Source organism: Thermobia domestica, chromosome 14, assembly GCF_964235325.1.
Source record: "Thermobia domestica chromosome 14, izTheDome1.hap1.1, whole genome shotgun sequence".
NCBI classification, from domain to species: Eukaryota; Metazoa; Arthropoda; class Insecta; order Zygentoma; family Lepismatidae; genus Thermobia; species Thermobia domestica.
Window position 1 is genome coordinate 130,845,293 of NC_137467.1, and position 23,644 is coordinate 130,868,936.

Genomic DNA, 23,644 nt, shown 5'->3' on the forward strand with positions numbered 1-23,644 from the left:
GAGCATTCATTGGAATGCAAGCGTAACATGGTTAATTCTAAATATAAAACATGAATTTATTTTGTAATAAGATCGTTACTTTAAAGTACTTTACACATACAAATAAACATTTCATAAAATTGAGCACTTCTAGTAAGATCTAATTGCAAGTGCCATCTTGTGTGCTCATTGCAAAACGAATCAAATATTTTTTTTATTTGTTACCTTTTTCGATATCAGAAGACGCAACCAAATGAACCAGTGTCTTGTGTTGTAGCTGAAACATAACTTGATTTTATAGTACAATATTTATGATATATAAAGTTTCATTGCGCAGTAGTTAAAGCTATGAACTAAAATATGTACTGACTTCCGGGTGGTGATCCACCTTAAACCAAATCAAGAGATGGGAGATGGTTTTGAAAACAACCAAATACGTGAGCTCCTATATAATAGGTGAAAGTATTGTCCTGGAGTTACATGGCACATTCCAGCTACTCATCAATTTACTAAATACCTTCCAAATGGTGCAAGCTACGGTAAAATACATTACACCAGTGAATGTAAACGTAACACTTGCACGTGTCCGATGTAACACTTGCACCTATTTCCATTTGAAAAAAACGAAAGTAAAATCTAATATGGCGGATCTAAGATGGCGGCCAAGGTGGATAACATGTTTCAGAAGCAGTACTTGATCCAATTTGTTTTGCATATGCCCATATTCATGTCCAGTGAGTAACATCTAAAGAAACTAAAAGAAATTTTGTGTCTGAGCGTTATGGTAGTATATGGTAGAATTCCGGATATATGAAGGCCCATAAATATGCCAATTACCAGCATGGGCAGCTAAATTTAGTACAATACACATTAGACAGCAGAGAACTTTGTATTTAAATCAATTTTATACGAATCTCGAGGGGACACTTCGCGAATGTACCTGGTGAGAATTAACATGTAGGCTACTATATCAACGAATGCCTGCGATGTATTAATTTCAGAACCGCAATTTAGAACCGCAAGAACTCTATGTTTGTTTTCTGAATGCAACATAAAAATTTGTTTCCATGATAATTCTTTTATTTACTTTTTAATATCAGTTCTACAAGTAGTACAACCTTCGACTATGACACTTTCTCGTAATTTAACTTATAAGCATTTAAACAATACAATGAACATTAAAAATCAAAGGGAGAAAATGAGACAAAATAAACCGTAGATTACCACATTGCCACGAGAAGTCAAAACATTCACATGAAAAGAAAATAATCTTCTGAATGGGTAGCACTTTTTGACAATTTTCTTTCTCTGGCAGATTTTTTTTTTAACAAAAATAAGATAAAATAGAAATATGTTTAAAACAAGTCTTAAAAATGCGTGTTTAAAACAAAATGTTTAAAAGGTATATAAAATTTGATTTAAACAAAACCAATTGTTTAAAACAAGTTTTAATCACTTGTTTCAAACATTTTGTTCTAAACAAAACAACCCTGCACCAGATTCATATTTCAAGTAGCTATGGTGACCTGGCACTCCGGATTTTTCAACCCATACACACACACACACACACACACACATATATATATATATATATATATATATATATATATATATATATATATATATATATATATATATATATATATATATATATATATATATATATATGTATATATATGGTCGGATTTATTGGGATGCAAAGGTGCACGCGCACCCCTTTCCTTGTAAATATACACTACTTAAAGTGAGAAGCTAGGAGTGAAAATAGCAACACTTTCCGAAAGTTTCTTCTGTCATGTTTCGATTTGGACTTAAATCAAAGGGATGTTTTGCAAAATCGATAGTTTAAGTCGATTTTCTAAAAGTTCAACAAAAGGATTCACCGAGAACACATACTTAGGATTTCCAGGGCATTTCCTCATTCACACCACAGGTGCCTAAAGGCATTTAAAAAATTCCAATTCAATTCAAATGTACTGGTAGTTATTGGTGCACCCCTCAGAAGATCCTTTCTCCCAAATCTTGTGTGTTGGTCCCAATTGATGAGTTTCTCGCTACGCCACTGATGTCTGATGTGTATTTGATTTATAAACTAAATTGCTTGCAAGCAAATGAAATGTCCTTCCTGCTTCCCTGGGGGCCTTTTTTTTTTTTTTTTTTGTAACTTTGGTGTATGTAGCTCCGGGTTCGATCCTTGTTGGGAAGTGAGCTCGAGCTTCAATCACATTGATCAGTGCAAGACTGTTGTAAAATAAACATATATGGTGACTACCAGCAGTGAGCTCCTTCATGCCTAAGCGCTTAGCGCCTTTGGCCTGGAAGACCCGGGTTCGATTCCCGGCGTGAGCACATGTGATTTCGATTCCATGTTAATCAATAGGTCCCCGTTATCAATAAGCTTATTTTAAAAACTTCACTCTTTGATCATTTCTCTTTTTCCTCTTTTTAAATACAGAGCAATCAAAGTAATGGTATTCTCAAAGGACATGTGCCTGGGGGCCTAAGGTGTTTATTGAATCTTAAGTATGAGGAAAAAGAAAACAGACTGAAAAACGTGGAATTTATTTGCTAGTATAATGGAGATTCTTTTAAAGCCAACCTTAGACTCCCTCCGCCTTATGCAGAGTCGTTTTGAAGTTTGATTAACGTCATACTAAAAGCCTGACTACTACAGGAACCTTATGTTAGTCGAACTCTTTAGTATGGCATTAATCACGCGTCAAAATGACTCTGCATACGGCCCCCTGTCGCCAAGGATGTTTAAACGTTACTCAAGTGTAACTCCAAGACCCTCAGAATTGAAGAAGATGAAATACAGGTACAAAAGGTAACCAATAAAGAAAAGAGAAACATAGAAATGGTACTCATTATAACAAAAATATGTCTACTTACACAAAAATGTTCTGCAGAATTTCAATACGTTTCATATCGCTAAAATCAAGGAACAAAACACTTTGGGTTCGAGAGAGAACTGGTATTCAGTGGAACCAGTTTTATCTTAACAATCTCAAGCAGGTACGACATAGGTGGGTATTTCGAGTAACGCTAATCCCTTGGTAACTGTAACTACAGTACCGAAATGCAGAATGTTCCATTGAATAACGTTACTCATTGTAACGTAATTCAGAGCGTACCATTTTAAAAGTTACACTGACTAATAACGTTATTAACTAGGTGCAGAGATGGGTTACAAAATAGTAACCGTAACAGATAACAAATTGTAAATATTGCACATTTCGTTAAGTTATCCACCCTTGCAATTTAGTGCAGTTTTGAAAGATAGGTATCAAGTAGCAGAAGAAAGGTAAGCATACGAAATAACATGGCAAGCAAATTTTCAAACCTAATTTAAGAAGAGCATGACATTTATTGGTGCTGTTGGGTAGTTGTTTCAGTATTATTGAGCAAGACTCGAGCTTTGTCCATTTGTATTAATAAGTTACCTCGAGCCCTACTTGGCGTAGGATCGAAAGTGTCAAATAGTGACCACAAATTTCATGAATTTTCCTTAGCTATACGTTTAGTATTAGACTTTGATGTGAGAGAGTTCGATTTGCGATTAGAGTTCACATTCAAGTACTTGTTAAAATGTGCGTTCTGTTATATAACGCACCTCAATTTTAAAGAGCTTTGCAGTTAGTACTTGTAAACAGTGGGGATTGGTGTTTAATCAGTACGTATTTTTTTTTTTTCCTTCGCAGTAACAAAAATTGAAGCGTTCAGAATATTAAGAGCGAACTCAACAAAGGCTTGTTTCCTGAAAATTCTCTCCCAATGGTCAAAATAATCGTCCATTTATTTTGAAACTGCATTTTCTACGTAAAAGAGGAAGGTCTTGCACATAGACATACAGGCACGAGAATGCCACAGATGTTACTACTCAAACATCTCGTATGTAATTACTGAGCGTTCAGATTGCACATAACTATAGTTGAATTCACCCTTACTACCTGGAAAGCCTCAATTCGCTTTATTAGAGAATATCCCTGTCACCAAAGAATTTATTTTGCAGCAAAAATCATACTAACATATGAAACCCTTTTGTCTTGCATTAGTTTGCTGTAAGGTCATGGAGCTATTGCAATATTGTAATTATTTCATACCACGTCTATGTAATACCAAAGCAGACACAAATCATCATCTCTTGGTTGATTGATTGTTTTCTTTTGAGCTGAGGAAACAGATTTAATTCATTACTTTCATTTCAAGATCAGTTATATTGATAGGAACACATTAAAAAATATGTTGTCAGATTCGAAAGAAAATTACGCTATAGTGTGTATCTGTAGAGAGTTTGAGCTTCTTCGTGGCTAACCGGCTAGCGTACGCGCTTTTGGAGATCCAGGTTAGCCATACCCGTGGCTCACGTGGGAGACCCGGGTTCGATTCCCGGCGGGAGATCATGTTCGGATACTACGTTAAGCTGTAGATCGAAGCTTCGTTGTTGAAAGGGACGCTAAATCAAAATGTACAGTCATGTTCAAATTATTAAGACTCACATTCGAAAAATGCAAAATTGATGTAGGAGTCCTAATTTCAGAGTTCTAGAACATTTAATTTAATGGTTAAACCACCAATGATATAGGATACTCCATTTGTTCACTGTACAGTTGAAGTGGTGATATCACCGTTGAACAGAGATGGTATTAGTGAGGAGGCGAAATTCTGAAAGTGGTGTTTCAGTTGTAGATAGCTATCAGCAAGTTACAGCCTGAAGTGTTGTGATTACTGTCGTAAGAAGTTAACGACATTCAAAACGTTCAACAGTTCGAATGGGCCAGTTTAAAATGATTGTGACGTGTTTCAAGTATCAATATTTTATTCTCTGTAGTCCTGTAATTGTAGCATAATGGTAAAAGCAAAAGACCTTTCTCCGCGTAAAATGGAAGTTAACAAAATACTTCTGGTGGAAATAAAATATACACGGCACTACATTGCTAGTAGAGTTGGGATAGAACAAAAATCTATGAGTAGAATCTGTTGAAATGAACAAGAGCCAAAATAGTGTTGGGAAGTGTGGGCGAAAACCAAAGCTATTGCTAAGAGGTATCAGAAAACTTGAAAGATTGGCTCTGGAAACAGAAGTGCAACTTCTAATAGACTTAAGCATAAAAATGGCTGAGTATGGCGCAGACATTTGGCCTGAAAGTGTTCGAAGGATTCTTGGTGCCGAGGGAATAAAAGCACAGAGTCTACTCCAATCATGGCAAAGAAGCGCCTCGAATGGGCACGAAGCCTAGAATATTGGACTGCTGATGATTGGAGAAGTGTGTTTCAGTGATGAATCATGTATCTGTGTCTGATGAATGTTCACAATATGTGCGACGTTGACCTGGGAGGAATTCAAGTTGGAATGTCTTTAATAAACCGTGAAGCATCGTACTTCAGTCATGGTCTGGGGTGTGATCTCTGTCTTCGGGCCTGGAAGACTATGTAGTAGGGAGGACAATGAAGCACGACCAATACCTACAAGTTCTTCAAAAAGCTTTCCCAGACTGCACTCTGGTTTATGACGTGCAATTCATCTTTAAGCGTGATGGAGCCCCATGCCACCGGGCCAAAGCTGTGACAAAATTCTTCGAAGACAACGAAATTAGTGATTTTCTGTGGCCATGCATTAGTCCTGATACGAACCCGATTGAAAACTTTTGGAGCCTCATGAAAGAAAAGCTAGAGAAGAAGTACATTAGAACCAAACTTCAATTGATCAAGATCAACAATTTGTGGTATTACGATGCTGAATTGAAAGCAAAATGATCTAAACCCGTACATAGGATGCCACAAAGGATAAAAGACAATAAAGAATAAGAGATTTGAAAAGAAATATTAATCTTTGTGTGAGATAATTTTCTTGTAAGTATTCCATTTTGTTTTTTTGTTTCCAATTTGGATATACATACCTTATAGTAATTATATGTGAATGTTACTTACACATTTGTTTTATCGATATTGAAAAGCATATGCCACACCCACTAGAAATTAGGACAGAGCTACAAAGTAGTAATTTGGACTAAGTTCGAACGTATTTTCTCACGTAATATGTAAGAACAGTATAATATTCAGAAACTGAATGTTGCGTCTAATAATTTGAACACTTCTGTAGAAAGCATGCTGATTTAATTTGAAGGTCTAGCACACCAGTCACTGCAGAGGGGTTAAGTTCCAAAGTTGGTCGTCCGTTTCTAGCAAAATTTTGAAAATTTACCAGGAAGAAACAGATTATTTGCTCGTTTATGTGCTTGATAATATGTAAGGAGGTCGAAAATCGTGTTTGTTATGTATGTGGTTATAACATGGAATTATTTGGCAAGTGGAGGGAACTTCTTCGCGTAATGTTACCGATCAGTTGTATTGTGGGAAAGTAACGAGAATTTGTATTGTCAACATGGTTGTAAGTATACAAAGACTTGCTGGATATTCTTTTGACAGTTTTTCGTGTTGTTTCACATTTTATTTAAATATTAATTTACATTTAAGGAAATAGACTTTGAGAAGAAAATTGCGCAGAACGCCATAATGTGTTCTTGCCAAATTTGTATCTTTAAATTCCTGGATTCTAGCGGTGTAGCTCGACAAGCGGAACTTAGCTGTGAATTGCGGTAAGGGTCGAAAATTAATTTCTCCAGTAAGTATCCAAGTATCAGCGGATTCTATGATTACTTCCTTTATTATCTAACATCAGTAAACACTCGACACTACCTGGCAACGCCGCACTATTCAAGCAGCGTTTAGCATAGCACCGAGAACATCTAGTGATCCACTTAATCTGAGCTCAAATCTTCCATATTTAAAAAGAATGGTCAGCAAAATGGCCACTTTAATCATGAAAGTGCAAGTGATATCTGAGTTTTTAAGCTTTTTTTTTTTCTTTCTTTCTTTGATTCTTACGTAGGCAATCTTCTTTTGGAAATAAAAGTACCTTGACTTTTTGGAATCTTTGAATACTCTGCAATTACCTTATCGTCTTCTTGTGTAATAAAAAGTTGCAAATCTAAGCATTTTAAAATTCATTCGTAACAGCTGTTAAGAGTTGTCTCCTTTATTTCTACCGCACGCAATAAAGTTGGCAGCTCTCCTTAACAAACTCATAAGTATTGTGTAGACGAACTTTACAAACGGCCAACTACTTTGGCAGTTTCTTCAGCAAAATCTGCGTATCCATTCTGGAAGAAAACAGATTCGGGCAGAGTACAGGGTACCTCAGAAGTTCCATTACTCCTGGTTTTGAGAATCTCCGAGAGCAGCGTATGCAAATCATTTTCAATATAGTCATGCATTGCTGAACTCGGTATATTCAGTTCACCTACTCTTCTGCGAAGCATTCTAACTGGGACATCGTAATTGACTGAGCGACGGCAGCACACGTGTTTCTTCATGTATCTTCTTACAGCCACTACGCGGCCTGTCTGACATATCCTGAAGCCCATTCAAGCATGGTTGCTTTACGAGATCATTCTTGGCAAAGCGATCTATGAACGCAGTCACTGTGTGTGGGTAATTGTTAGCCCTATGGATGGTCGTTCGTGCATCAACAATTTCCCAGCGTGACTTCGAACGCAAAGGGATACCAGACAGTGAGTATGAAATTAGTGTTACATATACCACAACTAAATTAAACTGATATTGTTCTCTAGGAGTACGTGGATACTGTGTAGAATAACTCTAAAAAAAAGTTTTGTAAAAATAAAACATGGTATACTTCTACTAGTAAATTTAATATGCCAAATGTACACCATTTTCCCCTCTGCATTTGACTAGGAGACGGATACAAGCAAGCAGAGAAAAAAACTACTGACACCATACTTTTTTTTTTGTGGTTAAGAAATTTACAATTTTTTTGTTTTTCTTCAGTCACTGTTTTTTCCTAACAAGGAATTATATATGTATATCAATGTATGACATAAAAAGGCAACATTTATGATACAGAGCTTCAATACCATAAAATATTTGTAAATTCTATGCAAGCTCAGTTTACATACAGATACTTCTAACTTTTTTTTTTTTCAAAGTCATGATAACCAGCACGTTACTTGTTGCAAAGAGTCATCAAATATCAGACTGACTGAGATCATGACTCCGTATTTTTTTTAAATATATTTTTTTAAAAACACCCATGTAAGTGGAGCTTGGTCCCACTGTCAACAGATGGCAGGCAGGTGCAACAGTCTTGAAAATTTGAAAACATTCACGCTCAGTTTAAATAGAGGCACCATCTTTGTATGTACGTGTTTATGTATATGAAGAAATTTATTTTATTTAAAATGTAAAAGAAATTCCTTTATGCACACACTTCTCAAGTGTAATGGTCAATTTCCTTCTTTAAGTATTTATGAGCGTATATATGTGCATATAAATATACACAATTACTTTTTTATATATATATTTTACGTCCTCTTCTAAATTGGTTCGAGCTCTTATCACACATCTCACGTCAATATGGAATTATTATTATTGTGTATGTATGTACAAGATACTTTACATTCAAGATGAACACAAAAACATTCCTGCAGAATGACATACACACAAAACCCGCCGTACTTATATACCAACACTCAACACCTATTGCATATATATTACAAATGCTATAATCAATCATAATTGTTGCATATACGAAACGAAGTCTGAGGTAGATGGAATTCATTTATCATAGACCTACCCTGTCACTGTTTATTTCGATATTATTAGAAGTTACATAAAGCTTCGATAATTTGCCTACAACACAATGTCAATTTTCGTTTCTGATGATTAAGTAATTCAGGTTCTACATCATACGAAAGTGAATTTAACATTTTCGGAATATAAATTTTAAAACATTACAGCCGACAAATTTTCTCAATATTTTAAAGCTAGCGTACACTTAAATAATAAAAATTGCCATAAACAATTAATAAAAATTGCCATAAACAATTAAGAACAAATATATTTGTGTGCAAAAGTAGTCTTTGTCCTAACATTCAATATAGTTCTATCAAATCCATTAACGGTATTTTGTTGCGATTCTTCGAATCTATTCTAAGACACACGAATTTGCCCTACAGACTAAGAACATAATTAAGACCGAAGGGATGGCAGTCGAATTGTATATGCAGAACGGCCAGCTGAAGCATATACCCACATGTCGCCAATTTTACAATGAAACTAAAAGGGGAAACGGACCAACTATATTCAAAACGGCCTATTGGGAAAATAAAAACCATGTTGGAGGGTCTTCCATCCAAGCACTATCCAAAAGTCGCTTCGTGCACAGAAAATTTAAATATTCATCAACAGAGATCCACTTATGTTACGATATAAATTGATGACAAATACCGTATTTAATCAAATATACGCACCTGTCTAAAAAATTATGTCGGTTTGAAGATTCTGTAAGATCAATACAGATAACTAACTACCAAACTAACGGATCATCATCAGATGCACAGCAATTGTAAGAAATATCTTTCCAGATAGAACTACCGGTAGTATCTATCCATTTTGAAAAATATTACGCAATGTTATGAACTGAAAAATTAAACAGTGTATTTTACTTAAAAACGTACGATTACAAGCGCTCCTAAAGAATTTTAGCCTATACTTAAGAAACTTTGTACTCGTATTCGAGTAAATACAGTATGTTCAAAGACAGACAATCACGAAAAAGAGAACGAGGAGATTTTTCTAAGTATGTACTTTTGCTTCCTTCTGTACAAGTCTAAAAGAATGCGCTTCTTAGATGACTTATCATTCATTTATAGTGTGAATAAACACTTAAAGATCTACTCTTTCTCGCAACAGCATCTGAATTCTTGGCTCAATTGTAGTAGTGAAGCACGCAATACGGTTTCCACAAAGATAATTCGTACATTTTTTTTTTGTTCATTCTCCTCTCTTTCGGAGCAGCCTACACCATCATGCCTTCAGGAAAACATACCACAATAGTGCCGTATATCCCCCTTGCTATTTTTTTTTTTTTTTATTTTTTAAGTTTTTACGAACTAGTCATTCTACTGAGGCTCAAATAGACTGTAAAGTACCTGGTACACAAAACAATACTCATTTTACATAAACCTGCTTGCTTCTTCGTGTTTTTGAAAAGAACACAGTTCTCCTGCTACGCTGTCTCTAGTGGACCAAGAAAGAAATTCCTAATAAACAGGATTTTATTTCTTATTATTAGCATTTCGAGATTACCTTTAATAGGCTTTAAAAGCATTCTTTTTCTTTTGTGTTGCTTTTGGTGAAAAGATCGAACAGTACCACAGAACTACAAGGCATACTAGACATATAAAAAACAAACAATTTTAACTTGAACATCTGTTCTAATAGATCTGTTAGAACCATTATTTTTAAAATCACTCACTCACTCTCCGCAACTTATGACCCTACAGGTATGAGATTTTTTTTTTTAATAATTGAAAAGGGCATTTTAAAAAACAAAGTTATACTTCTTTTTATACATACCTAGTGTCAATTATGATAAGGAAAAATGTTATTATGTACTATTAACTGGCTACAATGCACATTATGTACTAATTCTGATTAATTTGCTTTTCACTGCGATAAATACAGCCATAACACTTATGTTATTAAAATGATATGTTTTTTTATCCAATATACACAAAAGAACATATACAGGAATTTACACCCACAAGTAAAGTTTTATTTATTTATTTAATTTTTTGCTAAATTTATAAATGACGTGGAATTAATACAGATGAGACATGAGATTGTCGATACAATACAGAGCAGGCAACTACATCAGTATAAAACTAGGTTGGCACAGAACTTTTATCACATGGTTCCTTTATGTATGTTACTTATATATAGAGAGAGATAGATAAATTTCCTACCTTCCTCGCATTACAACAAACTTTCCATTAGATTCCATTGTTATATATATATATATGATAAAAAAAAAACACGAACCACTTGGTATAATCTCGAATGAGAACCATGTTCCTACAGAATTCTAATTTAATTCAAGACTGTTAGGAGAGAAAACAAGTTCATGTTTTTTTACTATTTTTTAAAATGAAACTTGGTATTTGCTTTACTCTACGTTCATTTTCCAACTCGTCAAATTTACGCTTCAAAAAATCCTATTTTACGCATTGGTTAACTAGCTATTGTTTATACCATGTAGCCAAGCCAGTACAACTAGGGATGAAATTAACATTCCATAACTTATCAGCCATTTTAAATATACTTATTATAACTGATCAAATTTCATGTTCGTAATTGTTCAAAACGAAATCCGTGTATCTTTTCTTTAGAACTGTAAACGGATAAATAATGCCTGAAAAAAATACAGCTTGCTAGAAAACTAAGTTAAAAGAGTGGTGGGAGTAGAAAAAACGTTAGTTACAGCTGAGAGAGACGGCGTCATAGTGGTCGTAACATTCTTCTTAACTGTAATCCCATCTGAGAAAATATTACATTTCGTACTTCTGAACTTCTAGGGACATTTCTTTCTAAAATTTTTACTTTCGCCGTCTGTTTTAGTTGTTCTGAAAATATATTACATACCGTCAATTTTATTTACAAGGACTCGAAGCCCACTATCATATCTAACTGACACACCATTATCTAACGTGCTGTATGTTTCAAGCGGAAAGAGCTCTATTATTTCTAAAGTTGATGTTAACTTCACAAAATTTTAACCTATTCTTCCTTGAAACGATAATTATACACTGACGTAAAAAGTTGCTTTTATTTGAGCCTGCTGCGTGCCTAATTACGTCCTACAGCCCTATCTTCCTGATGCACGTTTCTTATGTCTATTACAACAGAACTAAAAATATCCCAAGAAATGTGAATCCATATATTTGACGGAAATCATAAAAGATGATTCTACTTTATTTTGTAGTGACAGGCGTTCCAACAATTCTCGCTATTTATATTTACACAAGGACGAACAGTGTCTAATCATTTGTTTTTGTTTTTTAAATTAATGAGTTCAAATCAGAAAACAAGCATTTTGAAGTGTGATTTCGTGCAACTATCATAGTTAAGACATAAAAAAAGAGACCTCCAGTAAACTAGAAGTGTGATTCATTTTAACTTACATTACAATTACTGATAAAACAAAACTTCACAGCCAATATATTTTGTCCCATTGAACTTCTCTCGATTACATCGACAATGATAAAGTGCATCCTGAATCTTTTATACTCTCAAAAATGTTTGCTCATAATTGCACGTCTTCTGACAGTTATCAACGCAAGAGAAAATATTGTATTTAAGCTTTCATAATAGTGTAAAAAATTAAATCTTTAAGTTCTATGTCCCATGGCTATGCCAGCTAAGCTAAAGGAGACGGTGATAATGAGAAATGAATGAAGGAAGTGGGAGGAAACGGGAGAACCCCAAGAAAACCATGACCGCGGTGTTTGTCCACCACGAAGTTCACTTGGCGCGAGCTGGGATCGAACCAGGGACTCCATGCACGAGGTGAACGCCCTACCACTGAGCCACCGCGACCCCTCATAGTAGTGTACACCACCCTATAAGAATTTCCCTGTGTCAATTATGCTATCAGTATATATATATATATATATATATATATATATATATATATATATATATATATAAAAACCTGAAATTAGCAACTTTAGCGTTTAGGCTTGGCTACATAATAGTCTCTATATGTAAAAAAAGATCAGCAAGAGAAATTCTGTCCTCATCAATTGTCTAATACCAGAAGCTCAAATTTCCCTACCAGTACACGCTGTAGCGATCAAATTTAATTTTCTTAAATATCCTCAAAAATGAGGGATTACCCCACGCATAAAGGCACCTGGCAACACTCATAATTTACACTCTTCGTACTCTAGACTTCTCATCATCCTTTACTTTAACCTAAATACTCAAAATATTTACACCTCCCAACCTTGAAACAGACAAATCTTAACAACAACAAATTCATCAGTATACCTCAAACAACCACTTGTAATTTCATTCACTAACCCACAACTACTTGCTGTTCAAATATTTTACTTGCTGATTTTACCAAGTGGAACGCATTAAGTTTGCTTTGTATACATAAAACAGCAACTATATTTATTTAATCTTTTGCCTTCATAATTAAGCTTCAAATATACGAACATAAATACTGAGGCTATCTTATATTTTAAACCCACGAAAAAAAAAAAAAAATACTTGAAAACAATGTTTTACTGAATGTGACAAAAAATATATATATATATCTATATATATAGAGAATACTATATATGTATGCATCTATTTAATCACCAGGCCACCAAATTACCTTTAAAAACAAAAAGGAAAAAAGAAAAAAATACAGACACGTTTATTAGTGTTGGTTTTCTATTTTTGTTTACATCTAAAAATGCGCGTATGTTTAAGAGTGCATTCTAATAAATTGACACTTATTTTTTTTTCCTTTAGTAAGCTCATTACAATGAAAAACACGAACATGACTAAAACCGTTTATATATATATATATATATAATCTCTTTTCTATATATATATTTTTATACACTATGTAATAATCTATTTAAGTTTTGTTTATGTAGTGGCCATTTAATAATAATCAATTCTTAAGAAAAAAAGTAACAGAGGGACCATCACTGCAAACGTCTAGTAGAATATGATTATTTTTACATTTCTAATAAATTCCCATGTTTTAAAATGTATATCTATATACACACAGATCACAAGCAACTAAACGCTGACTATAACAATCTGAATCCAGCAAACAACACGTGTCACAAACGCGCACAAAAAATCCACTGAATATAACAATACCTGATTCATATTGTCTACTCTTTTTTTTTAAATATGTAGTACTTACTAGTTCATGCAAAAAAATGAATAAATAAATCATATGATGCAAGGTTGTCACATTTTTTGCTCGTATGCAGAGAAGGTAGTACCTCTTACTTACTTGTTTAACTGCAAGGAACATCTCTCTTTGGTAACACTATTTTTCTTTTTTTTTTTACCTATATATATAATATTTAATTGCGAAAACTGTGATGCTGAAGAATCGTTTATTGTTTATCTGTGACAAGCAAAGTATACAATTTTATTGTTTTCAATTTAAAAAATGAAAAGTCCAAGCTACCTAACCGAAACATTTAATACATATGAATTGTCCACACATATATAAAAAAGAAAAACCTAATAATTATACGTGTTGATTAATACTAAAAGCATAACCTAATTATACTACTATATTTGATTTCATAATGTGTATAAGGGTCAATGATATTGCATACAATTGTACTTGTCACTTATCTATGACTGAAAAAAAAAAACAAAAACAAAAAGAATACTACCCATAATCCAATGCACCAAAAACATAGAGTTCCTGTGCACTACTTGTTTTTTGTATTTTTAATATTTTACTACAAGTCACTTAAATAAGGCTAGCTGGGCTCTACCACAACACTGCGGACCCCGACTCAGGAACCAATATATTTAGTAAAAGGTTTTGCAATTCACACACATTCACGCTCACATACTACATGAACACAATTCTACAATGTACAATATGAGGGTATATACCACCCTCGTTAATAAATCTCCCACCCATTTTTTCTCTTTTTTTTTTTTTAATTCCAAAAATAATGTTCATCTGACATGATTAATATAATCACTACAATATCACTGAGAGTACATATGGCAATAGGATCGGACCCACCAAACTCTCCAGCATGTATATATATATATTTATATATTTTAAATACACAAAAACAATACTCAAAGAGGACATGATAATTGTTTATAGTCAAAAACCCATCACTATCTACATTAAAATCGTAGTCTTCATCGCTACTTAATTATCACATCTATTGACTTCAATCAATTTACACCGTTACAATGTCATGATGAAAATGCAAATGCGTTAATGATAATGCTATTTTTTTAATAGATTATATACATAACAATACACAATATGGATAATGGAAGTTTGTGAGTACTGAGAAGCAAAAGGTGATATAATACACTTAAAAATTAAATGACAGTTACTTTCTCTTGTTTTACGAGGAAATTACAATATGTATAATAATGCTGTTAAGAATTACCGTCACAAAGCCGTTTTTCTCTTTGTCTACTACTTAATTATAATATTTCCTTATACAATTTAGATGCTAAAATACATTGAAAGATGAAACATTAATAGCAAACATGTAGTTACAATAATAAAACACTAGTATGAAAATGTGATTTAAAAGTATCAGCCACCTGTACTTCTTAAAACTTTTTTTCTTAACGAGCAGGGGATAAGAGAGAAAAAATACAAACCTTTCGAAAAAAAAAAAATGCTCTGCCATCACCACGGCACTTGTTTCATTAGAAGTAGAAAGACCAAGTTAATTACTTAATGATTGAACGTCCAAGCATTTGTCCTCCTGGTAATGCTGTAGCCCTTTTAGTAAGACAGAAACGTCGTGCTCGCAGAACGGAAGTATTGTTATGATGTTATATTATTATTCGTTTTTCGAAGATTTAGGATTTACAATTTAGATTTCTGGGCTTTCGGCATCTATGACCATGTTAGCCCATTACGTATAAGGGATGACGTCTCTCGGCAAGCACATTATTCGGGGAAAGGGAAGGAAGGAAGCAGCCTGGGACCTATATGTTAGGTAGCACTCCAGTATTTGCTTGGTGTGAATGAGGAAAACCCAAGACAACCTCATTCAGGATTGCTGGCCTGGAAAAGATTTTTACACTTTTTCGACCGAGTGCCTCCACCGGGAATCGAACTCAGGACCGCTCGCTCTTCGTTTTTCAAGTATATTTATTAGTTATAATTCCAATGGTAGAACTTTCTTTGTCTTTCTGCGATGAGCTTTTGTAAGTCAAAAATTTTCTGCAGGAATTCCCAAAATAAAAAATCAAGATGATACTATCATGTTTTTACTACAGCGTTACATGGCAATTATTCTGCACAGGCGCGGAGATTTTCTGCGATCATATCGCAGTTCGCGGCATGTTCTGCTATGGGGGTTATAATATAGTAATACGAACAGTAAAATTAATAAAGAGTAAGAAACATCACACTGCTCTTTCAAAATATAATATAACGAATGTCTTTGCAAAGGTATAATTACATTTGATCTATAACAGACCTGGCTTTAAAGCTGATAACGAAGGAACAATGTCATGAAATTGTACCAATCAGGTTTTCGTTACAGGTTATGTATGTATGTCTAATATATCGAAACTCAATTACATCCTGCTGACAGTACAAGTTTACATCCATTCGCACAAGTTTCTGTGCGTACTACACGTAGGACGCTATGTCCTCGCGGGAGGATGATGCTTGGACGTACTATCATTAACTTCTGTTGACTGTGTGTGTGTGTGTGTGTGTGTGTTCCGTGTTTTTTGGTACTCACAATTTGCGTTATCTAGCGATTGCATCCGACCATCATCATGGCATGTTTCCCCATTCTTTACAAATTTATTATCTACACGAAAGCAGGTCGCACGATAAAATGTCACTCACTATGTACATGTATATACCCGTTCAAGAAAAAAAATAATTAGTTTAAAAATTGACTTCAACAAACCCTGTTCTCTGATGGGGTTTTAATATCTAGCTTTCTTTCTCTCGCTATATATATATATATATAATATATATATTATATACACAATTCAACTATTAATGAAAAAACAACTTTCCTCTGCATGGTTCATTAAGACATCACCATGCGGGAATACATCACAATAAATTAAAAAAAAATACAAGAGGAAAAATTAATAAAATTGCTAGAAGTATTTCATGCTGAGTCCCTCAATCCCAGAGAGACAACTTTCTCTGGTTCATCATCATTATTCGTCACTTACAAATGCATTTCTATAATAATGCAACGAAGTCTTTCAAACAAGAGAGAAATATAATATAACCTGTCACCAATCATCTGGTATCCAATTCGTAAAAGAGGCTCAACCATTAAATAAAAAACGGGGACCGTCACAAAGAATTGATCAAACTGATTCTAAAAAACATGCATTACTTTTTTTTGTTGTTGTTCAAAAATTAGTAAAACTGCGAGCTAATTTACACTATCGTAACCATTTCTGTCGAAAAACCACTTGTTTCAAATGCATACTTTTTACCTTCTATTAATGCATTTTTGTCACTGGTCACTTTTTGCATTTACATATATATATTTACATATATATCATTTGTTATATTTTTAGTTGTTGGCTAACAACTATTACACAACCCACGATTGTAATCTTCTTTTAATTACACACCATTAAAATTATTTGTCACAACAAAGACAAGACAGAATTACAATAACAATGCTACAAATAGACGAGAAAGAAAGAATAAAACACAGGTGTTTTTTTCCGTTTATCTTTAAAAAAAATGGTCATTTCATTATTAAGATATGCAGTCCGTTGTTCTGCTAATTCCAGAAACGAGGGTGAAATAAATGAAAACCTTCAACATAAAAGAGCAGTCTTACTACGTCGGTTTTTATTCTGTGAACCATAGATGCTGGTATTGAGACTTGACTGGGCTAAGAGGAGCATATCCATACGACGCCGCAACCTGTGGATGTGCTGGAAACACTGCAGCTGGTTGCATGTGCGCCGGAAGTGGATGGGAAGGATGTGTGGCCAAAACAGGACGCGCACTTCCATGATGAGCTGGTGGAGGCAAAGCCCTGAATAGAAAATAATAATAACAAGAGTTACACTCAGTAATATTTAATATGGCTGACACTGACACAGAACCAAATCTATATACCTCAACTCCATCTCACTTTTAGAAAGTAGTAAAACGGACGTGACGTTCCTATTAATACTTATACTAGTAGAGATAATACCGCTCAAGAAAGAAACAAAAAAGCGAATCAGATAGCGGTGACTCAATAACCATATCAATTCAACTGAACTCATTTCAGTACTCAGGATTTAGGATTTTAGATTTCTGGGCTTTTGGCATCGATGGCCAGGGTAGCCCTCACGTATGAGGGATGACGTCCCTCGGCGAGCACACTTATCTATGGAAAGAGAAGGAAGCGGCCTGGGATCTGTATGTTAGGTACCATCCCGGCATTTGCCTGGTATGAATAAGAAAAAAAAAAAACATTAAAACCTCATTAAGAATGGCAGGCCTGAAAAAGCTTTTTACACTTTTTTTTGACAGAATGCCCCACCGGGAATCGAACCTGGAACCGCTCGAACCGAAAGCAAGAGCGTTAGCGACTATGCTACGCGGGGACACTGATTTCAGTATTGTGTTACGCTATTCTAAACATTGCTTCTTCTGTTTTCTGGTAATCAACAAAAGCGCATCACAAAATTTACTGGACTCCTCACACAGAGCTCAAATCAATGAACAGCAATTACAATCCTGCCGAACGATGTGGCAATAACTGATTTAATTTTACGATTTTCTTATTGTTATTCTAATAGTCATTCTTACCTTCATGTTTACTGTAAAACTAACTATAGTATTTGAAGTATTTTCAATACGTTTTTATTTGAGTATGGGTAAATCTAGCAGTCTTACTTGTCTCCTCCGGCCGCAGTTAGAGATGTATGTACTTATATGAATATCTTTGATGTACTTATCAAAGTTATTTATATACGTAAAAAATACTTTTATGGTCAACTACCTAAGATAACTTAAGCCATACACCTCCCATTTACTGCGAATCGAGGCAACAGTCACATTTTAAAGAAGTGCTGTAACATACGCACATGAGTAACTGTGCTGAACAACTCTTCATTTTTCTAACAGAAAACCGACTGACTACGCTGTATGACGTGTTTTGCGTATTTCCATTTTGGGATCTTCTAAAACTGAGACTTTTACTTTATTTTTTATTTATTTATTTTTGCGCGTACACCGTCGAAGTCCAAAGACTTCAAAATTGTGTGCAACATTTCAGTACTTGCAAGTGCTGTTTGTAACAAACCCGAAGTTAAAAAAACAAATTCTGAAGCACCCGAAAGTTAAGACAGCGTATGGACGCTGACTTCCTTATCTTAATCATGCGTGATATATTAGAAAAAAAATGATGCTTGTGGAACTACATACGTATTTCTATCAATATCCTCCAATTTTACTGAGGTAGTATAGCAGTTTTATAGAAACATAATTATTAAGTGTATTAATACAACAGTTTTGCCGGTACTTCCGGAACGAATGATGAAGCGAGGAAATAACAGTTTTAACGAGAAATTTTAGTAACAGAATCAAGACACATTAACATTTTCCGTACAACTGAAGGATACTGACAGAATTATGTAATTCTAGAAGAGTATAATTTCTTCCTAACAAATCCCGCATAATGAAGATGACAAGGTCATTGAAACGTGGCATAGGCATGAAGTCTTTCATTTGGACGCTTCAGTGATTATTATTATTATTATTATTATTCATCCTATTATGTCATTAAGTAAAGCCTTAAGTGCTTATTACGATTACATTACCTTGGCTTGCTTCTATTTTCTATGAATCTCACTCAAAATTATAGGACGAAAATGTTAAATTTCAACTAAGTACAATAACCTTCCTCAAACTGTCCCTCCTTCTCTCAGGAAGGCTCTATAACGGAGCTGAAACGTTATATATTGAGCGTGATTTACTACATTATAAGTATATTTAAGCACTGAATCAGCGAGATTCACCTATTAATATTCTGATTTATAAAATATTTTCTCCCTTAAAATCTACATAAAACATAATTTAGACACTTGCTTGATGTATATATTGTCTCCCAAGAAAATTAAATCTTTTGTCTATGAACAGCCATGTTATTTGAACACGTTGTGATGTGACACCAGTTATTTTAAAAAACAATTCTTAGGTTTAAGAAACTCAAAATCCTCCCGAAGATTCTCACTGCAGGAACTAAAAACTTATCAATGCAGTTCCAAATCAACACAACCCGGACTACTAATTACCCATCTCTCTAAAAGGAAAACCTTTCGAACCAGTATTAGAACATTAATGCCCTCAAATAAATAAATAAATAACAAATCTCGATACATTGCAAGAAACACAATGCCTGCATCAGTGGTAGCTTTATATCAGACCCACTGGTAGAGCTAAAAATATATTATAAAATAGAAGATACGGGTCACAGTTTTCTAGCTGCCATTTTAAAATTAAATCACTATCATGTCGCAGTTGGTGCTGAACTATTTATTTATTCAATGTGAACAAAATCGCCACAATCGTTTTCGACAACTCTGTCGAACAAAAAATAGGAAATTACCATGTGTGAAGTTTTACAAAGGAAATAACTTGTGCCATTTGCACGGTTATTAATGGGACATTTATTTATATGACATGAACGAAATCGCCTGAGCTTTGTTTTGAGAAAATTGTATGTTAAAAAATTCCTAGATTTTTTTTTCAAGTGAAAATTCAAACTTTGCTTTATCCAGTTTTTGATGTTCTGATCCAGTGGTTCTCAACGTGGGCATGAACGCCCAGCAGAAGCGTTCTCTTTTCCAAAACGGGTCCTGGGTTAACATAACGGGAGACGCTCAGAACAATCGCATTCACCCAAAGAGGGACTACGTTCGAAAACGCCGAGAACCACTGTCCTAATCGACGGAATATGTAAAGAATGGAAGTGTCGAAAACCATATCAAATGAAATATCTTCCGCTGAGAATTTCGAAAATTTCTGTTCTGTAGGAATCTAATTAGAATAAGACCCAAATCGATGAAAGCTAACTTAAATTTATTTGCAGTTACTAATGGAATTACATCTGAAATAAGATTAGACAATTTTTGATTACGTATTTAAAGTTTCCTGTGCTGTTGGTGATAAATTTCGTAAACTATTTTCAGCTCTCAAAATTATTTTCTGAAATAATTGTTCTTAGAGGTATTATTTCTTTATGTACTTTTGATAATCCAGATATGATGGAAAGGAAAAGCATCAACTTTTAAATATTTAACTGTTTCTTGACTATCACCATGATTCAAAGAACAGTTGTTTCCTGGGCAATTTGTCCAAGATCTTTTATCCAAATTGTTTCGTCTACTTTACTTTATGTTGCTTTAATTATTGTTTAAATGCCTAGTACTGCCTATTCTTTGCATTACCCTCAAAATCAGTACTTCATCGGGATAACTACATATCTCTCTTCCTTCGAGAAAGATTTATTTCAGTTCCAAGAAATTTTAAAATAACAAAATGTAACTTATGTTCAGATCAAACTCAAGCTTTATCCCGAGACATAACAATGTCACTGCAACAAATGTGAAAGAACTGTTTCGACTAGCAAGAATAAACTAAATTTTCAAAGATGAAAAGTGTATTTGATAAAAATGTTCTTCCCTGCTTTAAATATGCCACGATTACAACCACGGAAACAGGATTGTTTTTATATATATATATAAACAATCCTGTTTCCGTGGTTGTAATCGTGGCATATTTAAAGCAGGGAAGAACATTTTTATCAGATACACTTTTCATCTTTGAAAATTTAGTTTATTCTTGTTAGTCGAAACAGTCAGTTATGTCTTTCATTGTAATATACTTTTGTTTTCCTTCTTTATATATATATATATAAAGAAGGAAAACAGAAGTATATTACAATGAAAGACATAACTGACAACTTAAAAAAAAAAACACCTTGTTATGAGCAATCGCAATGAATAATTCCTTCCGAAAGTCAGTCAAAATGTATTAGATTAAAGTACATTTAGTAATCTACCTATTCATACGTTTACACTGTTGTGAGCAAAGTAATAATACATCAGTCCGAAGCTGCCGACTTTGGACGGATGTATGAAGTATAAATGTACACAGAAACAATTTCATTCTTCCAAAGTAGACTGAAGAAATACTTTCAGTCTACAACAACAATTTCAAATCTTACTTCAATATCATTCTTCTTTCTTCAGAAGACGTCCTATATAAACAATCAACCGTCTGAACACGATTCTTAATTTAAATTTGGTTTTTATCGTCATTGAATGTTTATGCTCATTATTTCGAATTAAATTTTAGTATTTCTTGAATTATAAATGCTCGTGCCTGGACATCCGGTCTCTAGTCATAGGTATGGAGTGTTGTCAACTTGGTAGATATTTGTGTTCAAAAGCACCATCAATTACAATTACACAAAATGTTTAATGGTATATATATATATATATATACAATTATACACATTCTTTACTCGCCAAAATCTTCACAATAAATTCAAATGGAAGTTAATTTTAAGTAGTTTAGTGTTCTTTCAATATATGGCGACAACGTCCTCTAGCAATAATAATATGGATGAACCTAACTAACTCTATGGTCTATAGAGATGGGAGATTCAACGCCGCCTTCACAAAAGCTCTCCACTATTTTCTATCCTTAGCAAACTGGATCCAGTTTCTACGTTGTATTCCTATTTCTGCGAGATCCACCTTAATGCTGTCCTCCCATCTGCGCCTAGGTCTTCCTAAGGGTCGCTTTCCGAATGGATTTCCAGTTAAAACTTTGAAAGCGTTCCTACTTTCTTCCATTCTGGCTACATGACCTACCTACCTGAGCCTGCTAGACTTAATGACCTAACAATATTTGCTGAACGGTATAACGTGTGCAGTTCCTTGTTATGAAGTTTTCAGCATTCCCCATTTCCGTCCCTTTAGGGTCCGAATATTCGTCTTAGGATTTTGTTCTCAAATACTTTCAGTCTACATTCTTCCCTCAGAGTAAGCGACCATGTTCCGCACCCATACAGGCCAACAGGCATGATTATCGTTTTATATATTTTAAGCTTCAAATTCCTCGAGAGAATTCAAGACGACAAAAGATCTATAACATGAATTCCCTGCTTTTAAAGTCTACATTTAATTTCTTCGTGAATACGATTTTGGTGTTAATAATGATCCTAGATACTTGAAAGTATCCACTTTGTCGATACTAAAAAGCTAAGGAAGTTAAAAATTTTATCATAGAGTAAACAACGTTTGCTCCTTATCTTCGAAGTTGCATTGAAAGATGCAGGCCTCAAGGAAAAGAGAAGTGAATTTGTCACTAAGGGAAAGTCCACATAGAATCCTTGGCCGTACGACTAGTGTTCTACTCTTTGAAAGTTTTCTACGACTTCCACCAGAAAGAAATTTATTAACCATAGAGGAAAGAAAGAATTTCAAGTTTAGCTTGCGACAGATATGTGAAGGAGTTTACTAGGTCATTGTCTTATGACACTGTCTATTGTACTACATAGCAGATAGATTTATTAGTCAATTGCTGTAACTATTTTCTGTGGAAAATACGAACGAACTCAGTTTATCTGTCCATTACGATGAGGTTACTAAAACGCTGGAGCGAAAAGAAGACTTCCGTAAAAAGAAAGGTTTAGTTCCGTAATAATACATATAATTTTGTCAGGAGAAAAAAAAATCTGTCCAATTATTCAGGGTGCACCGTATATATAATCGGACAACCTGTTCAGTCTTCCAATAGTTCATTAGTCATGAGTTCCATTAGTTCTTTATTTTCCCCTAAATACCTGAACACATTTTACTTTCAGTTTAGCAACACTATTACCCTGCATTCCAACATGGCGCAAACTCGCAACCTTTTGCAGTTTCTTTTCTGTTCTTTAGTTCGGCTCCCCTATCTCATGAAGCACTTATGAAAGCGCTTATGAACATGTGTGATTATGTTCCAATCTTCTGGCATTCTTTTGTTCCAATATATACACTGAAACCTGTTTATTTTGGCAATCGGTTC

The 23,644-nt window shown here is 34.2% G+C and overlaps 1 protein-coding gene across 10 annotated transcripts in view; it reads right to left on the minus strand.

Moving 5' to 3' along the window:
* Window positions 1-7,675: 7,675 nt before the first annotated feature.
* Hipk (Homeodomain interacting protein kinase) overlaps window positions 7,676-23,644 on the minus strand; it is a 139,702-nt gene continuing 123,733 nt past the window's right edge. For all 10 annotated transcript variants that reach the window (XM_081738834.1, XM_081738835.1, XM_081738828.1 and 7 more), the window contains one exon: window positions 7,676-17,609. In XM_081738834.1, the coding sequence (XP_081594960.1) occupies window positions 17,420-17,609 (190 nt within the window). In that variant the 3' untranslated portion in view covers window positions 7,676-17,419. The remainder of the gene's footprint in view (window positions 17,610-23,644) is intronic.